Source organism: Polypterus senegalus, chromosome 13, assembly GCF_016835505.1.
Source record: "Polypterus senegalus isolate Bchr_013 chromosome 13, ASM1683550v1, whole genome shotgun sequence".
Taxonomy (NCBI): domain Eukaryota; kingdom Metazoa; phylum Chordata; class Cladistia; order Polypteriformes; family Polypteridae; genus Polypterus; species Polypterus senegalus.
In genome coordinates, this window is record NC_053166.1 from 6,192,959 (window position 1) to 6,219,511 (window position 26,553).

At 48.4% G+C, this 26,553-nt stretch overlaps 1 protein-coding gene across 1 annotated transcript; it reads right to left on the reverse strand.

Annotated features, from left to right (window-relative positions):
* Window positions 1-1,959: 1,959 nt before the first annotated feature.
* Window positions 1,960-25,910, reverse strand: c1qtnf2 (C1q and TNF related 2). Its single transcript, XM_039775525.1, has 3 exons — window positions 25,768-25,910; window positions 20,041-20,297; window positions 1,960-5,067 (listed from the first exon to the last, which is right to left on the reverse strand). The coding sequence occupies exons 2-3, from the start codon at window positions 20,288-20,290 to the stop codon at window positions 4,439-4,441; spliced, it is 879 nt and encodes a 292-aa protein (XP_039631459.1). The 5' UTR covers window positions 20,291-20,297; window positions 25,768-25,910; the 3' UTR covers window positions 1,960-4,438.
* Window positions 25,911-26,553: the final 643 nt, after the last annotated feature.

The following is a 26,553-nucleotide window of genomic DNA, read 5'->3' on the forward strand; positions in this document are numbered from 1 at the left end:
CAGTATGGCCTCATGCCACCAGTAGTGACACTGAGCATAGCCAAAGGCAAAACGAGTGACAAAACAGACGAGGAGGGACAAATGTCAGTGGCCGCCCTCCAGCTGTGAACCCATTCATTCCTGTTTTGGGGGCTCATCTCATTGTCGCCCCCCCATTGCACCAAAGCAGTTGAAACTGATGAACAAGCCCCTCTGCTACGTGACTGACCACATCAACAGTCCAGAAGAGTCACTGACTTGATGCTCTACTCGAATTAGAAAGGGTTCCTTTCGTGTTTTTGAGCAGCGTACTTTGATGAATACAGGCTGTCTATTATTATATTATATATAAGATCAGTAAGGAAGCAGTTTTAACATCCTGTATTTTGTGGATTCGGCGGCTCTCTTTGCAATTTTTTTTTTATTCATTAATGAATGAAATGTCGTGTGTTTCACAGCATCGTAGCTAACGTGTTTGTGTTACAATTTTTCCGTAAAAAAGTAATAGGAAGTTTTTTTTTTAATACGTTCATAATCAAAAACACGAATTTAATTAAATATCACAACCGAAGGTAAACTATAGACCACACACTTCCGGTTCATTTGACGTTTGCCATATCGATAAATAAATCTCAAGGACAGTCATTGGAAATTGCTGGAATCAATTTGGACACGGCCTGTTTCTCACATGTTGAAGGGTGGCAAGTCTTTATGAATTAGCTAAAGATGGAAATGTTTATAACAAGGCACTTCAGAAAACAATACAGGCACATTAGTGAGTCTTCATTGTTTGTTCATTTATTTTTAGTTTGAAAGTTTTTTTTGTGGAAGCTGAGAGAGGACAGGCAATATCTTTATTTTTTTTAAATTGATTCCTCGAGATAACAGACTCATTTTATCGAGATGTCGAGAAAACAAAACTTGAACCTTTGCTCCTGGCATCAGGCTCGGTTAGATTGCGACGCCAATACAGCTGAAGCCTCGCTAACCGTCTTCTTAAACGGCGGACGTTAACGCTATTATTTTCTAAACTAAGATAATTCAGCCTGCGTCAGCCTTTGATTGAACACAAATGTGACGCGCTGGTCAGTACGGTTCTGCTCTTCTGCCATTTCAAACAGGGTTAGGGTTAGGGTTAGGGTTAACCGTGGCTTCAATAAGCTAAATATTAAACGTTAGATGCAATTATTTCAGAATTTTGAGAAAACGAGATCTTTTGTTTTATCGAGATCTCGATAAAATTATTCTCTTATCTCGAGGAAATAATTTAAAAAATAACGATATTGCATGTTCTCTCTCAGCTTCTGTATTGTTGTAATTCTATTTTTATCAAATCATTTAAAAGAAGTTTATTTTCCTCCCGTCAATGCCAGGTATTTCAGCTGGTAATCTACATTGACAAAGTGACGCTATGTTTTCAGAAAGGTTTATTGGCAACATTGGCTGTTAAAATGCAGTGACTCACCCTGACAAAATCAAGCGGGTGTCACACACGTGCGATTAGGAGGCAGCTAAAGGGCCTGAGTAATTGTAATACTACGTCAGACCAGGGGGTGGCGGAGTGGGCCGACTGTCTCTCTCAGTTCCTTGCAGACCATTCCCAAGAAATCCCACCAGGTTCGGGGGCCTCTGATGACGTCACTTCCGGGTCCGCTGGCTCCGATGATGTCACTTCCGGTCCCTGCATAGATGACATCATTTCCTCCACCAGCCCTTTAAACCGCCATCTTACCTCCACGTATTCAGTTCTGTTTCGGACTCTTTGTCTTGTAAACGACTCTGTCATTTCCAACCTTTTGCAGCCAGGATCATAATCTACGGGTGGCTGCCCCAAACCATTTGTGACTGTCTCGAGTCTTTTTGTGTCACCGGTTAAGTCGTACACTAGAGATGAGAATCAATGAGCGCCCAGGCAGGCAGTGCAATGAATTCAATGGAGTGACAAGGAATGAGAAACGCGGATTGTTTTGGACCTTGCAGAACGGAAGAAAGGCTCATCGGTCCGATGCCTTGTGTTTTGTGCACCACAATAGAATGGGAAACGAAGGAGAAAATGAGCAAAGATTGTGGCTGAACTCGCTGCACCGGCAAACCCCTCACACCTCACCGGCTCCATCAGACACCACATTACTGTCACATAAAGGAGGGAACTCGTCACACTCCTGAAACGGGAAACTGAGCTGGAACGTCGCCCTGCAGTTTGTAGTCGTGATGTGACGTCCTCAGGTGTCAAGATCACCAACAGCAGCTGTCAAGTCTGAAGCAGAAGTCGTGTAATGCGTCACCAGCTTTAGGCAGACGGGCTGATCACGGATGCTGAGGCTCACACTGCAGCGCTGACCCTGTGGCTTTGAGAGCCTCACCTGCTCAGTAATTGTAGACCAGAGTCGCGTCACCGGTCCGCCCTTTCCATTAAAGGTGCATTCTCAGGCGGGTCATGGGCATACCGTGATGGGGGGGGTGACTTTCGGCCCAAAAATGTCCATTATCTTCAAAAACGGTTTGAAAAGCTGGCATGTCCACCGTGCTTCAGTCGACTGCCGATGAGCGTGAGCGGCCTTCCTGCTGTAGACATTTCATGTTACGTTCTCTCTTTTTAATTCAATGAAGGTCAAAGTGGACTTAAAAACCACTTTCTGTTCTTTTAAACCTTTTTACTTAATGTGCCAACACTTTTGGGAATGGGTTTTGAATATGCTGGCGCCCTGCCTGGGGTTTAGTTCTTGCCTTGCGCCCTGTGTTGGCTCCAGCAGACCCCCGTGACCCTGTAGTTGAGATATAGCGGGCTGGATAATGGATGGATGAAATCGGTCACCTTCTATTAATGTTCTTTATGCAGAATGAAGTCGCCACGTATATCAGCGTACGCTAAGTCAGTCAAGATGAAATCGATATTGAATCAAAGCACTGCGAATCGGAGTCGAATCGGGACCTCAGTGCTGATACCCAGTCCTCGTTCCAAGCTACGGCCAGTAAATCTGCATACAGGGTGAGCCGAAAAGAAGGACCACATTTCAAACGTTTATTCCACAAAAAAAACGCTGCAAGATCAAAAACATTTCATTACGACACAAGAAAGGGGATACAAAATGGATTATTTTTTAAAAATGACGTCTTCAAGGTGGTGGCCATCATTAACGATACTCTGTTTGAGACGATTTCTGAATACTCGCATGACTCGTTCGGCCATTTCGTGGCGAATAGCGTCCTTTGGGGGCTTCAAGGTTTTGAGGTCGGTGTGTGTAGACCTTCGACTTGAAAGCGGAGGTGAGATCAGGCGAACATGAAGGCCACCCGACATCGCCGCACGGGTTGGGGTCTGCTTCCCTGGAGACATCTCCCAGAAAACACTTGCATGGATCTCCGCCAGGCCGTATGAGCTGTTGCTCCAGCACATCCATTTCTTCCAGTTCCCTAGCATTTCAACGTCCCGTTCTGGTGTGACGGTGACCGTTGCTCCCCACCTCCTCAAATAAGTAAGGGCCTACAATGGCAAATCCTGCAACGCTGCAGCAAACTGTAACCTGTGTGCTCCCTGTGCGGGGGTCTCTGATGACGTTCAGCCCAGTAGCGAAAGTTACGGTTATTCACGCAACCACTGAAATGGAAATGTGCCTCGTCGCTGACGTCGCGTGACGATGGCATCTCGATGAGCGGTTTGCAGGATGTTTCGCGCATTCTCTCTGCGGCTCTCCCAATGAGTTCCTGCACAGCCACCATTTTGTAGGGATGGAAATGGAGGTCCTCAAAGACATGCTGGAAATCCCACCGGCAGACGCGCGCCGATCGTCTAGGAGACTGCAGAATGGACGCCCTTACAGCTTGGATGTTTTCAGGCGTTCGTAGAGTCCGAGGACAGCCTGGAGATTTTCTGTTCAGTGTTGTACCCGCCTGTCTGAACTTAACTACCCACTGATTTGGGACGTCACCGTGAGGAGGAATGCTAAAGTGCTTTCGAAAGGTGCGTTGATGATGATGATGATGATGATGATGGACCGGACCAAGGCAGGCGGCCGACTGAAAACTACAAGTGATTTCCTGTCGCCCACCGGCTGCCCCCTACCTCACACAATGACCTTCATTTTGGCTCACCCTGTACGTATTTGCGATGAATGAATTGACTGGTTAAGATAAACAACAAGCCATTTAATTACACTGCAGATATTTAAATGCAATATATCTGGTCTGATGTCGCGGCCCAAGTCATTCTTATATAGTGCCTTTCTCAAAGACTACTTCACTGGACTGTACATGTGCACACAGCAGGCAGCTAAGGGGACACCATCAGGGTGGCACCGGTCACCAACGGCCTTTTTGTTTCTTTCCCAAAACATCTGGAGGTCCCAGGGTCTCCTCCCGCTTGTGCCGATGCCACGTCAGGGACCTCGTCCTTTATTAGATGAATGTCACCCACCGAGGCTCTAAATTAAACCCGATTCTGTACAAAGCAGGAGCCTCCTCAGTTCTCTCCCTCATCAATGGCATTGATGAAGTCCTGGTCGGGGTAGATTAGAAATCCGGTGAACAAGCTGTCTGTCCAGTAGGGGTCAAAGAAGAGGCCGTTCTGCTCTGAATAAAAGATCTGGAGCCAGACCTCGTCGCCTTGCTTCAGATGAAGGACCGTAGACCCGGAAGCCACATCATAGTTGCCTGTGTTGGCATCAAAAGTCTTGATCTTATACTGTCCATTGTGCACCAGTCCAATTGCCAAGTGCTTGTTGGCCAGCGTGATGTCGTAGGTGAAGTAGTAGATGCCAGGAATGGCACACACAAACTTCCCAGTGCTGGCATTGTAATGGCTGCCCTCGTTCATCAGCACCTTGTTAAACAGGATGGGCGTCCTTTCTTGGGGGTAACTCTTAGTAACGGCCACAGAGAACGCTGACCTGGCCATATTGGCACCACAGCGACAGACTCCCGGTAGTCCAATCTCTCCACCATCACCGGTCTCTCCTTTCAGGCCAGCTGCCCCAGACTTGCCAGGGTCACCCTGAAGCCCCTTCAGGCCCCGAGGACCAGCCTTACCGATGACGCCCTGTCGGCCTTTTGTTCCGGGTTTGCCTGGAGTTCCTGGTTTGCCTGGTGGGCCTGAAAATGATTAAAATAAAATGGGAAAACGTCAGATTATGTTTCCTTATTTGGCTGACGCCTTTATCCAAGGCGACTTACAACATCTGAGATACAATTAGTTTCACTTCTTTTGTTCTTCCAGGTGGCACACAGGCAGGTGAAGGGACTGGCTCAGTGGTCTCAAACCCCAGTCCTGGAGGGCCGCAGTGGCTACAGGGTTTCATTCTAACCCTGCTCTTAATCGGTGACCAGTTTGTGCTGCTAATTCACTCCGTTACCTTTTATTTGAATTGACTTGTTGTTTTAAGATTTGGTCCTCTGAGTTGCTTCATTTCTTTCCTTCAATGGCACCCAAACAGAAATGACATGTGATGTGAGTGAGCCCACAGAAGACCTCCTAAGTCAGGACCTTCAACTCCAACCAGTTGCTTAACTAGGCTCGGATTCTCGTTGTTAATTAAACTCGTTCTTTAATTCCATGGCTTGTTGCATTTCTTAATTTTTTGTAATAGCAGACATGTCCGACATTGTGGATTTTCTCTTTTTGAAGAGCGTTGGGGACCCGAGCAGATCAGCACTCCTGAGACCTTCGCCTTTCTTTATTTTCAGATATTCTATGATGGATGCAGTTTGCCGCTCATGTTTTGGCTCATTTTCTATCTCATTATTGTTTGCTTGCTAATTAAGGGGTCTGAGTCTTCAAGAACAAGTCAACGAAAATGAATTCAAAAGAAGTTCACTAGCAGCAAAAATAGGACACTAATTAAGAAAAGGGTTAGAATGGAAACCTGCAGCCACTGGGCCCCCCAGGACTGGCGTTTGAGACCCCTGTGTAGCGGGGCTACATAGCAATAATGTATTCCATGTGTGCGCGGAGGGCGTGTTGTTCCCACCGTCCCGTTTACTGTCCGTTATGTGTGCGTCTGTGAGTGTCCCCGTAAGTGTAGCGGAGAGACTGCAGCCCCAGGATGGAAAGCACCTGTTCACATTCAGTTACATCCGGCTCTTTACTATTTAAACGATCAGGAGGGAAAGAAGAGAGAGGAAGGAGAAAGACGGAGATTTCATTTAACGACAATGAACCACGTTTCCTGTTATTTTTTACATCGCGCTTTGTATCCAGTTTGTTTTTCATTCCGCCGGATTCACGACAGTTCAATCATCGCCGGAAACCCCGGGGTAGGACTTCGTTATCCACCACACGCCGAGGAAACAAAGTGAGATTGTTCCATCTTTCCGGGAGATTCAAACGCATCCATTCTTTGTTGATCAGTCATCCGTATTCAGGACAGTAATCCACCCGGACTCGTTCATTATTGTTACTTGTGTTTTCTATCTGTTATACGTTACCGGGGCAAGGGAGGGCTTGTTATTGTACTGATGGTGTTTTCACGGTGCTGCTTTGGTGGAGGGATATACAGATCTATATTGTGGTATATGGCCGGCCGTTCACCCCGGCCAATGGGGATCCATACCCCCACGCCGACAGATGGAGCCCTCCCGGCAACATGGAGGTACCCTGAAATCCAGCAGGGCATTATGGACCTTGGAGTCTTTCTTCACAGCCCTGCTGGATACCGTGGGCACTGCCAAGGGACGCTACAGGGAGGCCCAGGGACTTGTACTATTCATATAGCCCAGAAGTAATTCACAATAACGGAAACGGAAGAGATGATGTGCTTCTGGGCTGAGGAGAAGAGGAGTTCTGATCTGACCCGGAAGTGCTAAGAATCACATGGACTGGGAGGATCAGAAGCACTTCCGGGTCGACGACTATAAAGGATTGTGGGAAACCCCAGAGCGTGGAGCTGAGTTGGGAGGAAGGGTGACAACGAGTCTGGGAGAGGAGGATTGATTATTGATTGTTCTTTATGATACAAACCGGATTCCAAAAAAGTTGGGACACTATACAAATCGTGAATAAAAACTGAATGCAATGATGTGGAGGTGCCAACTTCTAATATTTTATTCAGAATAGAACATAAATCACGGAACAAAAGTTGAAACTGAGAAAATGTATCATTTTAAGGGAAAAATATGTCGATTCAGAATTTCATGGTGTCAACAAATCCCAAAAAAGTTGGGACAAGGCCATTTTCCCCACTGTGTGGCATCTCCCGTTCTTACAACACTCAACAGACGTCTGGGGACCGAGGAGACCAGTTTCTCCAGTTTAGAAATAGGAATGCTCTCCCAGTCTTGTCTAATACAGGCCTCTAACTGTTCAATCGTCTTGGGCCTTCTTTGATGCGCCAAATGTTCTCTATAGGTGAAAGATCTGGACTGCAGACTGGCCATTTCAGTACCCGGATCTTCTCCTACGCAGCCATGATGTTGTGATTGATGCAGAATGTGGTCTGGCATTATCTGGTTGAAAAATGCAGGGTCTTCCCTGAAAGAGATGACGTCTGGATGGCAGCATATGTTGTTCTAGAACCTGAATATATTTTTCTGCATTGATGGTGCCTTTCCAGACATGCAAGCTGCCCATGCCACACGCACTCATGCAACCCCATACCATCAGAGATGCAGGCTTCTGAACTGAGCGTTGATAACAACTTGGGTTGTCCTTGTCCTCTTTGGTCCCGGTGACATGGCGCCCCAGATTTCCAAAAGAACTTGAATCGTGACTCGTCTGACCACAGAACAGTCTTCCATTTTGCCACACTCCATTTTAAATGATCCCTGGCCCAGTGACAACGCCTGAGCTTGTGGATCTTTGCTTAGAAATGGCTTCTTCTTTGCACTGTAGAGTTTCAGCTGGCAACGGCGGATGGCACAGTGGATTGTGTTCACTGACAATGGTTTCTGGAAGTATTCCTGAGCCCATTCTGTGATTTCCTTTACAGTAGCATTCCTGTTTGTGGTGCAGTGTCATTTAAGGGCACAGGGATCACGGGCATCCAGTATGGTTTTACGGCCTTGACCCTTACGCACAGAGATTGTTCTAGATTCTCTGAATCTTCGGATGATGTTATGCACAGTTGATGATGATGATGTAAAGTCTTTGCAATGTTTCGCTGGGTAACACCTTTCTGATATTGCTCCACTGTCTTTCTGCGCAACATTGCGGGAATTGGTGATCTTCTACCCATCTTGGCTTCTGAGAGACACTGCCACTCTGAGAAGCTCTTTTTATACCCAATCATGTTGCCAACTGACCTCATTAGTGTTTATTGGTCTTCCAGCTCTTCGTTATGCTCACATTTACTTTTTCCTGCCTCTTATTGCTACTTGTCCCAACTTTTTTGGGATTTGTTGACACTGTGAAATTTTGAATCAACATATTTTTCCTTTAAAATGACACATTTACTCGGATTAAACGTTTGATCTGTCATCTACGTTCTATTACAGATAAAATATTGACATTTGCCATCTCCACATCATGGCATTCAGTTTTTATTCACAATTTGTTTAGTGTCCCAACTTTTTTGGAATCCGGTTTGTACTTTGAGTATTGTGGAGTGGAGGGTGTTTTGTGCACTTCCATCCATCCAGTTTCTAACCCGCTGAATCCGAACACAGGGTCACGGGGGTCTGCTGGAGCCAATCCCAGCCAACACAGGGCACAAGGCAGGAACCAATCCTGGGCAGGGTGCCAACCCACCGCAGGACACACACAAACACACCAAGCACACACTAGGGCCAATTTAGAATCGCCAATCCACCTAACCTGCATGTCTTTGGATTGTGGGAGGAAACCGGAGCGCCCGGAGGAAACCCACGCAGACACGGGAGAACATGCAAACTCCACGCAGGGAGGACCCGGGAAGTTTAACCCGGTCTCCTAACTGCGAGGCAGCAGCGCTACCAGTGCGCCACCGTGCCGCCCCGTCTGACGGTTCAAGGGGACGTCAGCGCCCTCTATCTGTCACAATATATACTTATATTTTCTATTTGCATTTTTTTGTTATTGTGTTTCCATCCATCCATCTGCTATCCAACCCGCTATATCCTAACTACAGGGTCACGGGGGTCTGCTGGAGCCAATCCTAGTGAACACAGGGCGCAAGGCAGGAAACAAACCCCGGAGAGGGGGCCAGCCCACCGCAGTGATGATGATAGTGACGATGGTGATGATGATGATAATGATAGTGATGATGACAATGATGATGGTAATGATGATGATAATGATGATGGTAATGATGATAGTGACAATGATGAAGATAATGATAATGATGATGATGATGGTAATGATGATGATGATAATAGCCCATCCATCCATCCGCTATCCAACCTACTATATTCTAACCACAGGGTCACGGGGGTCTGCTGGAGCCAATCCTAGTCAACACAGGGCGCAAGGCAGGAAACAAACCCCAGGCAGGGTGCCAGCCCACCACAGGGACAATTTAGGACCGCCAATGCACTTCAGCTGCATGTCTTTGGACTGTGGGAGGAGACCCACGCAGACACGAGAAGAACACGCAAACTCCAACAGGGAGGACCTGGGAAGTGAACCCAGACAGGTCTCCAAACTGCCAGGCATCGGCGCTACCCACTGCGCCACCGTGCCGCCCGTTTATTGTGTTTCATTTAATATATTTATACACCTATTTTACATATCTGCTTTTGTGTGTTTGTGTTTAAACTGTCGATTGAAGGGAAAATATTATTTGTGAGAGGCACGGCTTGGCATAAGTAGGTTCCCCTCAGTAATTCATCCAGCCACGGGTCTTGGTAGTGGAGCTGCCTGCCGTCACAACTGGATTAGCTCCTGGGGACATTAGGCCAGTTGCTCCATGCCAGGCCAGGGGGTGCCAGGGTGCTGTTCCTTTAGGGGGTGATAGCTCCCTAGTTGGAATACGTTCTTTTGTAATTGCGGTGTTTTAATTAACTGAGAACTATATAGATATGATATTAAAAGGCGATATCCCACCCATAGTGAAGTCACATAAGAGACAATAACTTTGCTTTCTTTAACTCTTTCAGGGCTGTCGGAGGAGCTGACGATGGTAATCAACCGTAAACTGAGACAAAACCAGCCGTTACGTTTTAGTTGGTCTCTTGTTGCAAGAAGGAAAGTCGGCGTCATTGGTTTGACCAAATGTTCCTGTGTTTCCGTGTGTAGTAAGCTGCACAAATGGCACCGACATAATGGCGAGAGACCAAAGCGAATGCGTAAAGCAGAATACTCCGTGGATGAAGCTTTGCCTATTATCTCTGAACTGGACTGTGACTTGCCGGAGTCCGATTTTGATACAAGCGATTGAAAACGAATGTGACGTTCCAGCTTCAGCTGACTGGTCCCCAGCTAATCGTGGTGCTGACGGCACCGCTCGCTAGAAGGACTGCCAGTTAACGATGGTCAAAGGTAAAAGCCAGACTGCATTGCACTGCGACTGTCACCGCTGCTGCTGCCACCCCAGCCATGCAAAGACAGCCTGGCAGCAAGCCTGCCGCACATTCTTGGCAAACTGGCAGCCGCAGCATGCCGCAACAGACGTTTTATGTTGATTTCTGCGTGAAAGTCATTGCTTTTCAGAAAGTATGTTTTTTGGAAAAAATAATCAGCCCTTAAAGAGTTAACGCGGATTTACACGGCATTACAGACGGGAAGCCATAGCAAGACAATACCAAGGTGGGATCTCGACCCATACGGTCTGCTGCGATGGAAGGACTTTCAGGACGGATGACGTTGTCACCCATCTGCCCGTCGGCTGCTGTCCAAGCCTTTTAGACGGTCTTCTCCACGTGCAGACCCCCATTGTCGGCAGATAGTCCATTTCCAAACAAGGAGAGCAGATTTTTAACAGAGGACAGAATAGCATCCCCCCGTCTTTAGGCTGACTATCCATCCCTCCAGCTGGCTTGGCGCGGCAGTTCTCAATGCTGTGTGGCCTGACGTGTACATGTGAGTGGATTTATAAATGAATTCTTGTAGAGAGCACCGCGACTTTAAACTGATATTCTGATCACCCCTGAAGACGTCTCTTCCGGTTCCGGTGCCCAGGATGACGTCCCTTCCGGATGTGATGCCAGAAGAAGGTCACTTCCGGTGCCCCCCCGCCCCCATGTCACGTCCGGTCCTTACAAGCTCGGTTCAGTTTGCTTTTGGACTCCATGACAGACACTTCAGTGCTATTCTCACAGCCCATTGCAGTCAGGGGCTGCCCCAGACCATGGTGAGTGTGGCCGGGTCTGATCTTTGCACACAGTGTACCTGGTAATCCTGGTCAAGGCCAGACTACGCAGTCCGCTACTACGAGGAGACGTTCCTCAGGTCTGAGTGCTGTCTCGGCGGACAGTGGCACACAATCGACCCCACGTTTAAGCTGCAGCTCATCTCGTCCGGCTTTGTGTTTCTCCTCGGCCTCCTCAGCTGGCCGTCCGATGTGCAAGTAACCACCGCCTCGGCCTCTCTCAATTAGCGATGTCGGGGACGTTCTTAGGCTTACGTGAACTACCGTGAGGGGGCCCCTGGCACTGCAGCCATCTGTGCCACAATACCCTCCTCATCCTAAATTGTATCGTTCTGAGTCCAATTTGGAGGGGAAGGGTAGGATCAGGGGCAGCAGGCAGGGAATCGGGATCGTGGCCCTGGAACTGGGAAAGTATAAATAGCGATCGCTCAGTCTGGATAAACCATCGCACAACGTGGATCGGTGGCGGATGGAGCGCTTTGAGACTTTCATATATTATTATTTTAGATTATTAGTCAAACATAAAGCTAATACGTATATCACACAGGCCCCACATCCTAATCCTCGATCCTCCAGGGCCCGGTATTTAGGTTCTGCTTTTCCTTATCCATGGAATTCACGTTGTAAACTGCCGAGCTGAGTCCGTTAAACCTGCTAATCACGAGGCGGGCTACGTTTCTTTCCCTTCCGCGACTCCCAGAAGCCCACTGTGGCCTCACTTAGTCTTCGTCACGTCTCTGAGCTCTGAGGGACACAGCAACAGCGCTAATCGCTGAAGTTAAGACTCGTTACCGTAAATATGGACCAGCGTGGGGTGATCTCGAGCGCAGAGCACACTGTAGCTGAACCACAGAGTTAGAGGTGGGCATGTGAGCCCACCATGTCTGGGGTTTGAAATCCACAACCTTAACCAACACGCCACACTGCCTGATTAGGGACATCACTGAGCGAGCCGTCTCTTCACCTCTTTAGCCTGCCTTTTCCATTTCAGGGGCAAGTGGGGAGCCAATCCGGGCAGCACTGGGCACAAGCCTGGCGCTATATTTTAGCCAGAGTTCCTTCCCTGTGTTTCTTTTTTTTACTTTTCCATTCAACTTTCAAATTGAATTATTTTTTGTGACTATTTCTGTTAATATATGTTATATATGATGTCTTAATATTTCCCCTGGTGTTCCCAAGAAGCAAAGCCACCTGAACAAGAGAAAACCAAAGGGCTTTGTCTGGTAGTGCAGGAATAGCTGGCATTGCCAGCAGTGTTTAAATTGAAACATTTGGAGAGTAGATTTCAGTCCAAGACTTTAATATGAAGTGATACGAGTACACGTATGTGTGGTCAATAATAAAAGTAACAAGTAAAACTATTATTAATATTTCAATTGCACACAAAGGAAAACAGAGAACGTGTTGCAAATTCTTAAACAAGAATCATTAGACGCCAAGCTGCAATACTGAAATTGGTCACTAGATGCCACTATTACTCCTAAAGGATTAATCAAAATACAAACTTAACTAGGGGCGGCATGGTGGCGCAGTGGGTAGCACTGCTGCCTCGCAGTTAGGATACCAGGGTTTGTGTCCCGGGTCCTCCCTGTGTGGAGTTGGCATGTTCTCCCCGTGTCTGCGTGGGTTTCCTCCCAAAGACATGCAGGTTAGGTGGATTGGCGATTCTAAACAGTCCCGTGTGTGCTTGGTGTGTGTGTGGGTGTGTGTGTGCCCTGTGGTGGGCTGGCACCCTGCCCGGGGTTTGTTTCCTGCCTTGCACCCTGTGTTGGCTGGGATTCCCTCATGACCATGTAGTTAGGATATAGCGGGTTGGATAATAGATGGATGGGCAAACTTAACTATCATGCATACAGCGGGTGACCCCTCAGCACCACACTAGTTCAGATGGAGTGGGTCAGTTTGAATAAACGTTATTAATAAATTAATAAATCCTAGTTTATAGTGCTTCCCATTGGCTCACCACCTATGGGAGGGGTCAAGGAGGTTGGGTGCAGTGTGAGTTGGGAGGTGGCCAAAGGCGGGGACCTTGGCGGTCTGATCCTCGGCTACAGAAACTGGCTCTCTGAAGGGGAAGGAGCCTGAGCTAGTGCGCGAGGTCGAGAAGGTCCAGCTAGATACAGTCGGACTCACCTCGACGCACAGCTTGGACTCTGGAACCAATCTCCTTGAGAGGGACTGGACTCTCTACCACTCTGGAGTTGCCCCGGTGAGGCGCCGAGCAGGTGTGGGCATACTTATTGCCCCCACTGGAGCCTGTGCATTGGGGTTTACCCCGTGGGAGAGGGTGGCCTCCCTCCTTCTGGGGAAGGGTCCTGACTGTTGTTTGTGCGTATCGCCAACAGCAGTTTGGAGTATCCACCCTTTTTGGAGTCTCTGGAGGGGTTGCTAGAGGGCATACCTTCTAGGGATTCCCTCGTTTTGCTGGGAGACTTCAATGCTCACGTGGGCAATGACAGTGAGACCTGGAAGGGCGTGATTGGGAGGAATGGCCCCCCTGATCTGAACCCGAGCGGTGTTTTGTTATTGGACTTCTGTGCTCGTCACGGATTGTCCATAACGAACACCATGTTCAAGCATAAGGGTGTTCATATGTGCACTTGGCACCAGGACACCCTAGGCCTCAGGTCGATGATCGACTTTGTGGTCGTGTCGTCGGACTTGCGGCCATATGTCTTGGACACTCGGGTGAAGAGAGGGGCGGAGCTGTCAACTGATCACCACCTGGTGGTGAGTTGGCTTCGATGGTGGGGAAGATGCCGGTCAGACCTGGTAGGCCCAAGCGTGTTGTGAGGGTCTGCTGGGAACGGCTGGCAGAGTCCCCTGTCAGAAGTAGCTTCAACTCCCACCTCCGCAGAACTTCAAACACGCCCCGAGGGAGGTGGGGACATAGAGTCGAATGGGCCATGTTCCGTGCCTCTATTGTTGAGGCGGCTGACCGGAGCTGTGGCCGCAAGGGGGTCGGTGCCTGTCGTGGCGGCAATCCCGAACCCGTTGGTGGACACCGGCGTGAGGATGCCGTCAAGCTGAAGAAGGAGTCCTATAGGACTTTTTGTCCTGTGGGTCTCTGGAGGCAGCTGATAGGTACCGGCAGGCCAAGCGAACGCTGCTTCGTTGTTGCTGAGGCAAAACTCGGGCATGGGAGGAGTTTGAGAGGCCATGGAGAAGCGACTTTGGACGGCTTCGAGGAGATTCTGGTCCACCGTCCGGCGTCTCAGGGGGGGAAGCAGTGCAGTGTCAACACCGTATATGGTGGGGATGGTGCGCTGCTGACCTCGACTCAGGACGTTGTGGGTCGGTGGGAGGAGTACTTCGAAGACCTCCTCAATCCCACTAACATGCCTTCCAATGAGGAAGCAGAGCCTGGGGACTCTGAGGTGGGCTCTCCCATCTCTGGGACTGAAGTCACCGAGGTGGTCAAAAACTCCTTGGTGGCAGGGCCCGGGGTGGATGAGATCGCCCGAGTTCCTTAAGGCTCTGGATGTTGTAGGACTGTCTTGGTTGACACGTCTCTGCAACATCGCATGGACATCGGGACAGTGCCTCTGGATTGGCAGACCGGGGTGGTGGTCCCCCTCTTTAAAAAGGGGGACCGGAGGGTGTGTTCCAACTATAGAGGGATCACACTCCTCAGCCTCCCTGGAAAAGTCTATTCGGGGTTCTGGAGAGGAGGGTCCGCCGGATAGTGAACCTCGGATTCAGGAGGAACAGTGTGGTTTTCGGTCCTGGTCGCGAACAGTGGACCAGCTCTTCACCCTTAGCAGAGTCCTGGAGGGTGCATGGGAGTTTGCCCACCGGTCTACATGTGTTTTGTGGACTTGGAAAAGGCATTGACCGTGTCCCTCGGGAATCCTGTGGGGGTGCTCGGGAGTATGGGGTACGGACCCCTGATAAGAGCTGTTCGGTCTCTGTACAACCGTGTCAGAGCTTGGTCCGCATTGCCGCAGTAAGTCGAGCCCGCTTCCAGTGAGAGTTGGACTCCGCCAGGGCTGCCCTTTGTCACCGATTCTGTTCATAACTTTTATGGACAGAATTTCTAAGCGCAGCCAGGGTGTTGAAGGGGTCGGTTTGGTGGACTCAGGATTGGGTCACTGCTTTTGCAGATGATGTTGTCCTGTTTGCTTCATCAGGCCGTGATCTTCAGCTCTCTGGATCGGTTTCAGCTGAGTGTGAAGCAGCTGGGATGAGAATCAGCACCTCCAAATCCGAGAGCATGGTCCTCAGCTGGAAATGGGTGGAGTGCCCTCTCAGGGTTGGGGGAGAGATCCTGCCCCAAGTGGAGGAGTTCAAGTATCTCGGGGTCTTGTTCACGAGTGAGGGAAGAATGGAGCGTGAGATCGACAGGCGGATCGGTGCGGCATCCGCAGTGATGCAGGCTCTGCATCGGTCTGTCGTGGTGAAAAGGAGCTGAGCCGTAAGGCAAAGCTCTCAATTTACCAGTCGATCTCCGCTCCTACCCTCACCTATGGTCATGAGTTATGGGTAGTGACTGAAAGAACGAGATCGCGAATACAAGCGGCTGAAATGAGTTTCCTCCGCAGGGTGTCTGGGCTTTCCCTTAAAGATAGGGTGAGAAGCTCAGTCATCCGGGAGGGGCTCAGAGTAGAGAGAGGAGTCAGATGAGGTGGCTCGGGCATCTGATCAGGATGCCTCCTGGACGCCTCCCTGGTGAGGTGTTCTGGGCACGTCCAACCGGGAGGAGGCCCCGGGGAAGACCCAGGACACGCTGGAGGGACTATGTCTCCCGGCTGGCCCGGGAACGCTTTGGGATTCTCCCGGAAGAGCTGGAAGAAGTGGCCGGGAGAGGGAAGTCTGGGCCTCTCTGCTTAAGCTGCTGCCCCCGCGACCCGACCTCGGATAAGCGGAAGAGGATGGATGGATGGGTTTATAGTGCCTTATATGAACTGCAGGGACAATTAAAGCTCTCAAAAGATATAGCAGCATTACTTTTCAGTTCTTTACTTATTTAACTTTAACAAGGAGATTCCTCACTGGCTCTACAAGTAAATGTACACGTGCAGACATTTTACCAGAACAGAACTTTCACTTGTCCGTTTGTCACGCCACACAATTCCTAAGGAAGTCTCTACCAATCTGAAGTGCAAGTACTTTGTAGACAAACACTGCAAACAAGCCTGCTTTTCTCTTTTCTCTCCTGCTACCCACAATGCTTCACTCTGCGGCTGGCAGCGTAAGTCCAGCCCCCTGATGATTTAACTCCACCTATCAGGACCGCCACAGAGCTCTAAAGAGGCTGATGGGGTTTGCAGTCGCTCTGCACTTTGGTGACTTTGATCTGCTATTTCTTTGTCTGTTTCTCTGATTTAAGATTTTGTTGCGCACTTGTGTGTTGCACTAAGAATTGTGGATTGGACTTGTTTTGCTGTTACATTTTGAGTATTGTGTTATGTGGGCAATTTTTTTTCTTAATAAATCCTTTTCATAAAGCTTCTGGTGCCACTTGTCTCCGTACAAGCCAGAGTTTCACGGTACTCCCTCTTGTGAGACTTGCCGTGGATATCTGCGACGGTCTTTTGCATTTTAAAAACCTGCGGCCTAAACAGGCCAGGAGCCTCCCATTTTCCTAGAGTCAGGCTCCCCTGAGGTGAAACCCGTTTTGGGGAAGGCCATTTAGGATTCTGGCTTGTATTTTGTGGGTCATTTTTTGAAGGCCTCATCTTTTTGCAGTTTGTGTGGTTCTGCAATGTGACACCAGAGGCTGAAAAGGGGACAGAAGGGGGTCTTCTCAGCTGAACTTGCAGACAGTGTGAATTCAACTTAAGCGCTCATCCGTCCAAATCACAGCGACTCCGCTCCGTATTTCAAAGCTGCCCAAGTTCCACAAATCTCGTTCATCTGATTCTCAAACCTCCAAAGGTTTGCAAAGTACACGGTGAATCTCCAGTTGGAAGGCTTGATTGGGACAGCGAGCCCCAAGCCTCATCCAGCCTGCCATCTTTTCATTTTAAAATTCCTCTCCTGTGGGGTGTGCGAGGAACACCAGTGAAGAAATGGCAAAGACACGGGGAGAACAAGTCAGCTCCACACCGGCAGACCAGTCTGGGATTTGAGCCACTTTGTGGCACTCGTGTCCGACAGATCACGAGAGAGAGAGATGAAAGGCGCTATATGATACATAGGGGGTCAGTAATGCAAATCTGAAATCCATCATTTATGGCCAAATTTTTATGGGACTCGTTAGCTGAGCAGGAAAGCCGATCCTGGCCAGGGAGGTAAGAAGAGTTCTGTTTTTTTGGCCTTTCTTACCTGTTAGCAAAAAAGTAAAAGACTTGCGTAAATACTGTAAGTGATTCTGACTCGGAAAGGGGCTCTATAACTAGGCTGGGACGCCCAGCCAGAGGACTGTTTTCAAGAGCAGCTGATTTAATGAGGTGGCACTGGCTATCCAAATGAATAAGAAGCCAATACTGGCAAAGGTGGGCAGGCGCTGGTCCTTCAAGTGCAGTGGTGCTCCGATGACACGCATGGCCACTGAGGCTACTTCTGCTAGACTGGGTCACAAAAAGGAGGAATAAGACAGGTCCATGTGTGCAACCCGACAGGTAAGCAGATGCTGCCATGGCACCTCCGTTGGCACCGAGTGTAGGTAATGTTCAAAGTGCAAAGGCAAGAAGCAATCCGGAATCACCTGATCTGAAACATGACCTAAGAGGGCTCCCCTGTGAGACATATGGGGGTCCTACTCACCCTTACTACACAGGACACTCGGCCTGTAAGCGTTACAAGGGGAGAATCAGGTGTCGTGATGAAAGTGGCCACCAGAGGGCGCTGTGGGACAATCAGCTTAACATAGGAAAACAAAGAAAGACCCCAAAATGGACTCCTGTCTTTCTTTGAGATCTGCACCTCCACTGAAGGTAGGGTTTGGATGGTGAGCTCCCAGTGACCCATTTGGAGCTCTGCACAAAAAATAAAATCCAAATTGAGTGGGCACAACACCCACCTGGTGAAGTGGGGCTGACGGGTGAAAAGGCAACAGTGTCAAGAATTTGGACAGATGAGACTGTAACAGCTGAGAAGACAGACAGGAATAAAGGGAACTAGCAGATGAAGGATAGATAGATAAGTGAAAGGCACTATATGATAGATAGATAGATAAGTGAAAGGCACTATATAATAGATAGATATGAGAAGCACTATATAATAGATAGATAGATTCACATGAAAGACACTATATAATACATCTATATATGTGAAAGGCAGTATATAATAAATAGAAAGGAAATATACTAAATATAGACAGATATTAAAGACATTATATTAGAGAGAGGACGAATGCACCATATAATAGCTAGACAGGGGACAGCAAGGAAAGGCACCATATAATGGACAGAGAAATGAAATAAATTATATACCAGATAAAAAGATGTGAAAGGTCAGCTCATGCTGGACGGTTGAGAGTCAGAGAGGTGAGATTGCGTTGGTTTGGACAAATGCAGAGGAGAGCTGATGGGTTTATAAAGAGGAGGCCAAAGAGAAGGTTATGGATGTGGCGAGAGAGGACATGAAGGTGGCGGGTGTGACAGAACAAGATGGAGAGGACAGGAAGAGACAGAAAATGATGATCTGCTGTGGCGACCCCTGATGGAAGCAGCCAAAAGAAAAGGATGTGAAAGGCAGTACAAGACAGATAGGAAAGGCTTTATATAAGATAGAAAGATGACAAAGGTACCATTTAATAGATAGATTGATATCAAAGTCACTATATAATAGACAGCTACAGAAGAAATGATTACAGAGACGGATGTTACAGGCATATTATAACAGATAGATACATGAGTGGGAAAGACAAGAGATGGAAGAAAAAGTAACATCATAGACAGATTAAAGGCACTGATAAAGAGATTGGAAAGGAAAGATGAAACAGACAGATACGAAAGGCATTATAACAGACAGAACATACGTATATACAGTATATGAATGGAACTATATAGCAGATAGATGAAAGGCACTATATAACAGATGGAAATAGATAGAAAGGTGCTATTAAATATATAGTGAAAATGTATAACCTATAAATATATAATCTAGATCCACAGATAAAGGGACTACAGTATATGATTAACAGACTCACTGACTGATAGGTGTAGAGTGGGGAGTGTTAGTTTAAACTCCTTTCCTCCCCAAATGTATTTTGTGACATTTCCAACTGAGTGTGGATGGAGTTGAGATTTGTCTACCGCCACTCTTGGGCATCTGAGGATCACCTACCGGGCACTGATAAGTATGCAAAAAAACCCACCAGGACAAGAAGGGGCGCCAACGCTAACCTCTGAGAAGCCACCCAAAGAGGGCACCCTAGTCAGGTCCCCACTTAATAAAGCCACGCCCCTTACATGGTATAAATCCTGGAAGATGGCATCTCAGTGGGTGGAGCTACGTGGTGTATAAATGAGCTCTGAGACACGGGCATGCTTGAGAGAGCTGATTATCTTGAGATGCCCCTGATGGTAAAGAGGTACTTGTTACAAAGATTTCTGTTGTGCCAACACACAGCCACCATTGTTCAGTTTCTTTGGACGCTTGCAGTAAACAGGGTGGCTTAGTTTATCACCTCAAATGTTCTTCAGCTCTCTGATTTCTTATTTGCCTTCCACAGTAATTTCCCATAATCCCTTGAAATTAACTCTTTGCTATGTCTTGAATAGATTTGAATAGACAGAGACATAAAAGGCACAATGTGATAGATAGATAGATAGATAGATAGATAAGTGAAAGGTGCTATATAATAGATAGAAAGATAGATGGATGGATGAAAGGCACCGTTTAATAGATAAATAGATAGACAGATAGATGTGAAAGGCACTATATATTAAATTTTCATTACCCTCTTCTCCTTTGGTTCCTCTGTCTCCATCCTGCCCATCTTTGCCATCCTTACCAGGTAGTCCAATCACGCCAGTAGACCCACCAGCTCCGGGTGCCCCGGGTACTCCAGGTGGCCCAGCAGGCCCCGGCAGGCTGCACACCAGTTGGGAGGCGTCAATCACCAGCAGTTTGCTCCTCCTAGTTGTGTTGTGCGCGGGCTGATTGGCCGCACAGGGGAGGAGGAGCACAATGAGAGCCAATGGCAGCATGTCGGACCTAAAAGAGAGCAGCGGGCAGTGGGGTCAGTGACAGACAGACAGACAGAACATGAAGCAGAGGACGTCACCCAGCCGGGCAGGCCGTGGGGGCTTACTGGTGATTCATCAGGCTTTTGTGGCCCCCCACTAATGAAAATGGGCAGCTAGTGAAGACGTGGACTGGAGGTGTGAGATCGCAGGAAAGGCTGAACTGGAGAGCGAGAGTTCAAGAAGCACATGGAGGTCACCGTGAAGTGTTTTTACCTTTTTTTTTTGGTCCTTATTTCGTTTTATGTCATTTCTTGTATTAGTTATTTGTTTGTTGTCCCTTGGGGTCAGAGTGCAGGGTCCGCCATTCTATTGCAGATTAAGGGCCTTACTCAAGGGCCCAGCAGAGTGGGATCTCTTTTATCAATGATGGGGATTCGATTCTGCACCCTTCCTTAGCCTCAGAGCCACCACCCCGCCCTAAAGTTCAAGTAACACATGGAGGTCGTCGTGAAGGTTGGCTGCGATCCCCCAAATATCGGTGTCAACAATCCCATTTCCAAGCTTCTGGGACGGCATTTGTCTCGGTGCTCCTTTCATGCACTCATTAAACCTCCCAACATTACACACAGGAGGAGTGACGAGTCATTTACACCAAACATCAACTACACGCCTGCCTCCGCCTCGCTATGAAGTCTGCAGTGAAAGTCCCTGAAAAAGTCACGAAATGTGACAGGCCCTTCAGAGGTGGCCTCCATCACCAGGAGTGAGAAGCGGCGGCCTCTCCTGAATTAAGGAAGACCCCACCATTGGAGTCGTGAAGAAGAAGTGTGTTGGGATGGAGGTGGGCCTTCAGCACCTTATGGTTACCACTACCTGAAACAAAACTACAGAAGGAAGAACCAGAAGTCCCGAGCAAAGCCTCATGGGAAGTGAAGTATCTGCACCTTATAAGGTCTCAGTTACTGGGACAGGCTCAAGCTCCCCTGGGACCCTCCTCTGGATAAATGAGCTTAGATGATGGATGGATGAGGAGACCACCAACTTGGACAAGGCCTGAATCTGCTGTTGACACCATAGTAGCCTGTCCTGCCCTGTTGTGACTGGTACTGCAGTGCCCTGGGGTTGACTGGCATCTTGTGCCAGGGATTGTACCTGCTGGGATGGGCTCCAGCTTCCCCACAAGTTGGCCCTGGTTAGGAAAAGGGATGGATGGCTCTCAGGTTGAGTCCTGCCCAAAGTGGTCCTTCCAGTTTTTAGCTGGACTCCTGATTTTACTGACCAGTCCGTTATTCCCCGTTTCTGTGTTTGCAGATCCAATTCAAAAATTGCAAAACCCCGTCAACTAGAAGAGGAACGAAGGAGACGAGACAAGCCTGTGGCCTCATTGTGCCCGGACCCCAGTTCGATTAGCAGCCTGGGGGGGTCTTGCTTGCTTTTTCTCCTCACGTCTACACAGATTAGCCCCCATAAAGTAGATCTCTGAGAGGTGACGAAGTGTCCAGTGGTGTCCTGCCGTTAGTAAAACTTGAGTCGACTTTGGAGTGAGCCCCCAAGTAAAGCAGGGCTGAGACGCCCGACATCGAGTGCTTCTCAAGTTCTGTCCTGGGGGTCCCCTGTGGCCGGGGGGCTTGTGCTTCAGCCCATTTCCTAACCAGTCAGCTCCTTGACCTGCACTTGGCTCATCTGCTTTTTCCTTCTATTATTTTTCCCTCTGGTAAAGTGCAGACATCTAATAATTCTATTAATCATAAATTCTTAAATCTTTTATTATCGCTTGAAATGTTTAATGCTGTCTTATATCCCTCCATCATCCAACCCGCTACTGTATCCTACCTACAGCGTCACAGGGTCTGCTGGAGCCAATCCCAGCCAGCACAGGGCGCAAGGCAGGAAACAAACCCCGGGCAGGGTGCCAGCCCACCGCAGGGCACACAAACACACACCAAGCACAATTTAGAATCTCCAGTGCACCCAACCTGCATGTCTTTGGACTTTGGGAGGAAACCCACGCAGACGCAGAGAGAAGATGCAAACTCCACGCAGGGAGGACCTGGGAAGCGAACCCGAGTCTCCTAACTGCGAGGCAGCAGCGCCACCCACTGCGCCACCATGCCGCCGCTATCTTATATTATCCTATTAAATCACCTTCTTCTCTTCAGCTCCTGTAATTGTATTCTTATAACGGCAGTTAACTTCAAGCAGAGCAGACATGGGGCAAATGACACAGAATGATGAAAGCCTGCAGTCCCCTTGAGTTGGACCCTCTTATCAGTAAGCTATCTGTGCTGCCCGTCAAAGACAGCTTGAGATTAAAGGAATCAATGCAGACGTTTGCAGCTCACCATCTATTGGTTTTATAAGGCAGGCATTTATGAAGGGCATTGCATTTGTCATTCCAACAGATGGTGCATCACAAATGTTTGTACTAATAAATTGCATTACTACAAACCTTTCTGATGCACCATCTGTTGGAATGACAAATGTAATGCATATGGTACTGTGATATGCCATTTGGTAGGGGATTGGTAAAGTGTTAATTAAGTGTTAATGTTGGTAATGTGCCATCTGTTGGAATGACACAGACAGAGCAACTGGACAGACACACAGATACCCGTCTATTATGGTGCTGTGCTAGGTGTTGGAATTATCATTCCAACAGATGGCGCATCATAAATATTTGGAATAATGCATTTTATTAGAAAAACTTTTTTGTGATGCGCCATCTGTTGGAATGAGAAACACATTGCGTTTTTTTTTTTACAACAAGTGCTTGTAACGCTCCATCTGTTAGAATTACAAAGCTATAGCAACTGAACAGGCACACAGATACTCAGAAGCACAAAGTATTATCCTTTTATTAAGGTGGATCTGCTGTGCTACTCGTCTAAGATAAGTTGAAATCTAAGCAGCCAGCATAGAGCGCTAATGTTTGCAGTGCACCCTCTCTTGGAATATATTTTATAATGTATGTAGTAATAAAAGGAATTGTATTCTTCATTCCAACAGATGGCGCATCACAAGCATTTATATGCACGTATTCAATAAATTCATATTCAATGCATACATGTCTGTTATATACTATTTGACGTGGGATTCATAAAATCTGTGTTAATGTTTGTGGAGCACCATCTGTTGGAAAGAAAAAATGCAATGCATGTGTCTGTTACATGCCATTTGGTATGGGATTCGTAAAAGCAGAGCTAAAGGCTGATTTATAATTCTGCACGGAGTCCATGGCATAGCCTGGCATGATGGAACTGCATATGACAATGTCAGGGACCCTCCGCATGCCCTGCGATGCCAATTGGCCAGTTTGTTAACTACGTATTTCCTTAAACATATTTCTGTTCATCTTCTGCTATTCTGAAGTAAACGTGGAGCAGAATAAAAAAAGATCAGGGAGATGACACAAATGAAAATCTTAAAAACTACATTATCTCCATGTGATGCTCATTAATGTGCAAGGGAAAGGCGCTATATAGATAAAATGTATTATTATTATTAATGAACTCCCAGACACAGCTGACGATGGCTGCCTTCATCTTACTTCATCTTCATCCTCACCTTCTTTTCTTTCAGCTTACATTAGCTAAACTTTATTAATCCCAAAGGGGGCATTTAGATACCCACAGCAACAGAGACATAAAAATATACAGAATAATAGGACAATCAATCATCAATTAATATTCGAGCAGATAAAGCAAGAGTATCTGCATTTAGTCTGAGAGGTCAAGAAAAAGCATTGAAATTCCTGATAATGGTGGGCAGAAAAGACCCCCAGAGGCGCCTCTTAGTACACCACGGTGGTCTGAGCCTGAGGCTACAGGAGAGCGCCACCTCGAGGGGATTTTTCATGATGGCATCCCATTTTGCTCCCATCCTCTTCTCCACAAGGGCTTCCAGCGTGTCCAGCGTGTCCAGGGTTGACCCCGTGATGGAGCAGGCGCCCCTGACATGTCTGGTCGGCCATTGGGCTGCTTCTGAACTTCCCCAGGAGACCACAGGGTACAACACCGCGCTGGCTACTATGGCCTGGTAGAACATCGCAAGCAGTCAAAGACCCGAGTCGCCTTAGGAAGTCCAGTCTGCTCTGGACATGAGCGCCACCGTGTGGTCACACCAGTCTACTGCGCTAGTTCTTGTAGCTCCGCACCAGTTCCTCATCCTCCCCGTGAATGGCGAGGGGTCGCAGAGGCTCTTTGACTCTCTCTAAGTCCACCAGCAGCTCTTTTGTGTTGCAGATGTGGTTCCTCCTGCATTATAACACGAAGTCCTCCACAAGTCTCCTGCAGTCCGACTCGCCTCCATTATTAACGCCGTCTGTGCATTTCTGTACTGCAAGTCCATTGTGTAGAAGGTGAATAGGAAGGCAGACAGGACACTTCTCTGAGGTGCCCACCACCATTTTGGACACACTGTCCCAGTACCGTCTGTTGGGGAGACTTTGGGGGCATCAAGATGCATAGCCTTGAGTTTTGTCCCCAGAATGCCTTGTCAGTGTCACAGTGCCACTTGCCTTTCACTCACATGCATTAATATCTGGTAAAATCCACTAAAACCCAATTTTGTTGGACAGACGAAATTATACAGGGTGGTCCAGATGTAATTATGCAGATCCAGATCGTTCGGCGCGAAGACGATTCTTCGTGTTGTCAGTTCGCACACTTCTCAATGGTCCGGGCTATTTTATATGTAATAAACTTAATAAGTTATAGCATAATGAAAATTGCATAATTAGATCTGGACCCCCCTATAGATTGCTTAATAAAAGCAGGGTGGAATGAAAAAAGTTGAGAGCCAGCCATTTTCTAAAGCGCAGGGTGGCGGGGCAGCTGGAGCCTTTCCCAGCAGTCAATGCGCACAAGGCAGGAAGAGCACGTGCATGGACTGGCATGTCTTTGAATTGTGGGAGGAAACCCACCTGCACATTGGCGCTGGGGGGCATGCAAAGCCCACACTGGGAGCACCTGGGACTTGAACCCCAGCCTCCTTACTGTGAGCCGCCCTCGCCCGATTACTCTTTGAGGCTCTGCTTCTCTCCGAGTCCGTCCACTTCGCGATCTCCCGACCACTGACCCACCAACGTTTGTGAAGAGCGCGGGTTTAAAACGAACAGATTAAAGCAATGCCCGGCGACACTGGCAGGCATAACGTACGGGACTTTTCACTTATTTGGCTGCGGGGGTACACAATGGGCTCATAACTGTTATCGCGCGAGATCACCGCGCCTCCACCGATCCCAGATTTACAAGACAGGCGGCGAGTCCAACTTGTGCGTGAGGGGCGCCCGGTAGGTTTGTCGTTGCGTCCACAGCTGGTCTCAGTTGCTGCTGCTGTCACACACTTTTCTGTCGATGACCCCGGCCTGGAGACGCGAATTCAAAGGATGAACGGGGTGATACTTTAATTAGTTCATTAATTAGTGTGTCGGGGTGGTAACTTAATTAGTTAATTACGTCCATTAATGAATTAATAAACACAACCGTCGGCCACCGTACCTTCTGATTCGCACTTCTTTCTCCGTCGGTTTCGGCACTGCAGCAGGTCGCCGTTGCCCGTCACAGAGCGGATCGCCTCGTTTTTTGCTCCATGACCCCCAAAACGCTGCCGTTTGAAAGCGCAGCTGCCAGCGAATATTTGCGCGCTTGAGTCATCGCTGAACGCCTCAGCGGGTCACGTGAGAACGGAAGGCGCATTTTGGGAGCAGATGTGCGCGCGGCCGGACCGGAGGAGCGCGTTCAGGGGAAGGAGTGCGCCCGCCGGGCAGCGACAGTTGGCAATGGGTGGCACAAAATGAACTCGGGGGGTCTTCACGCGGTTTGGCTGACGCTTTTATCCAAGTCTGTTTACAACACTCGAGCGATGCAACTCGTTCCGTTTCTTTTATTTCTCCCTCGGAGCGCAGGCAGGTGAAGTGACTTCTCAGGGTCACACCGAGTCGGTGGAGGGATTTCAATCCACGCCACGAGCTCAATGCTCAAAGTCCAAAGCCTTAAGCTGCCACGCAGACACCCGGGTTCAACTCGTTGTATTCATTCACTTTGCACTTTTTCCCCCGGGGGGTGTGCAATTGGTTTTACTACGCACGGCTCTAAACTGGCGGGTGGGCGCTGCGATGGAGTGCCGCCCCGTTCAGGGAGGCGATGCTGTCGGGATGGGCTCCACCTCAGCCTCTCTATCCAGTGCCGGTCGAAGCCACACGGAGTCCTATGGTGACTGGAGCGCGTGCCCCTTGACTTGGAGGTCCGTAGCGCAAATGGGGCTTAGTGTGGAGGGCGCGCCAC

Coding starts and splice junctions, on each gene's coding strand:
- c1qtnf2 (XM_039775525.1), bottom strand. CDS start 20,290: ATGCTGCCATTGGCTCTCATTGTGCTCCTCCTCCCCTGTGCGGCCAAT. Junction 5,068..20,040: donor AGGAACCAAAGGAGAAGAGG/GTAATGAAAATT, acceptor AATCATTTTCAG/GCCCACCAGGCAAACCAGGA.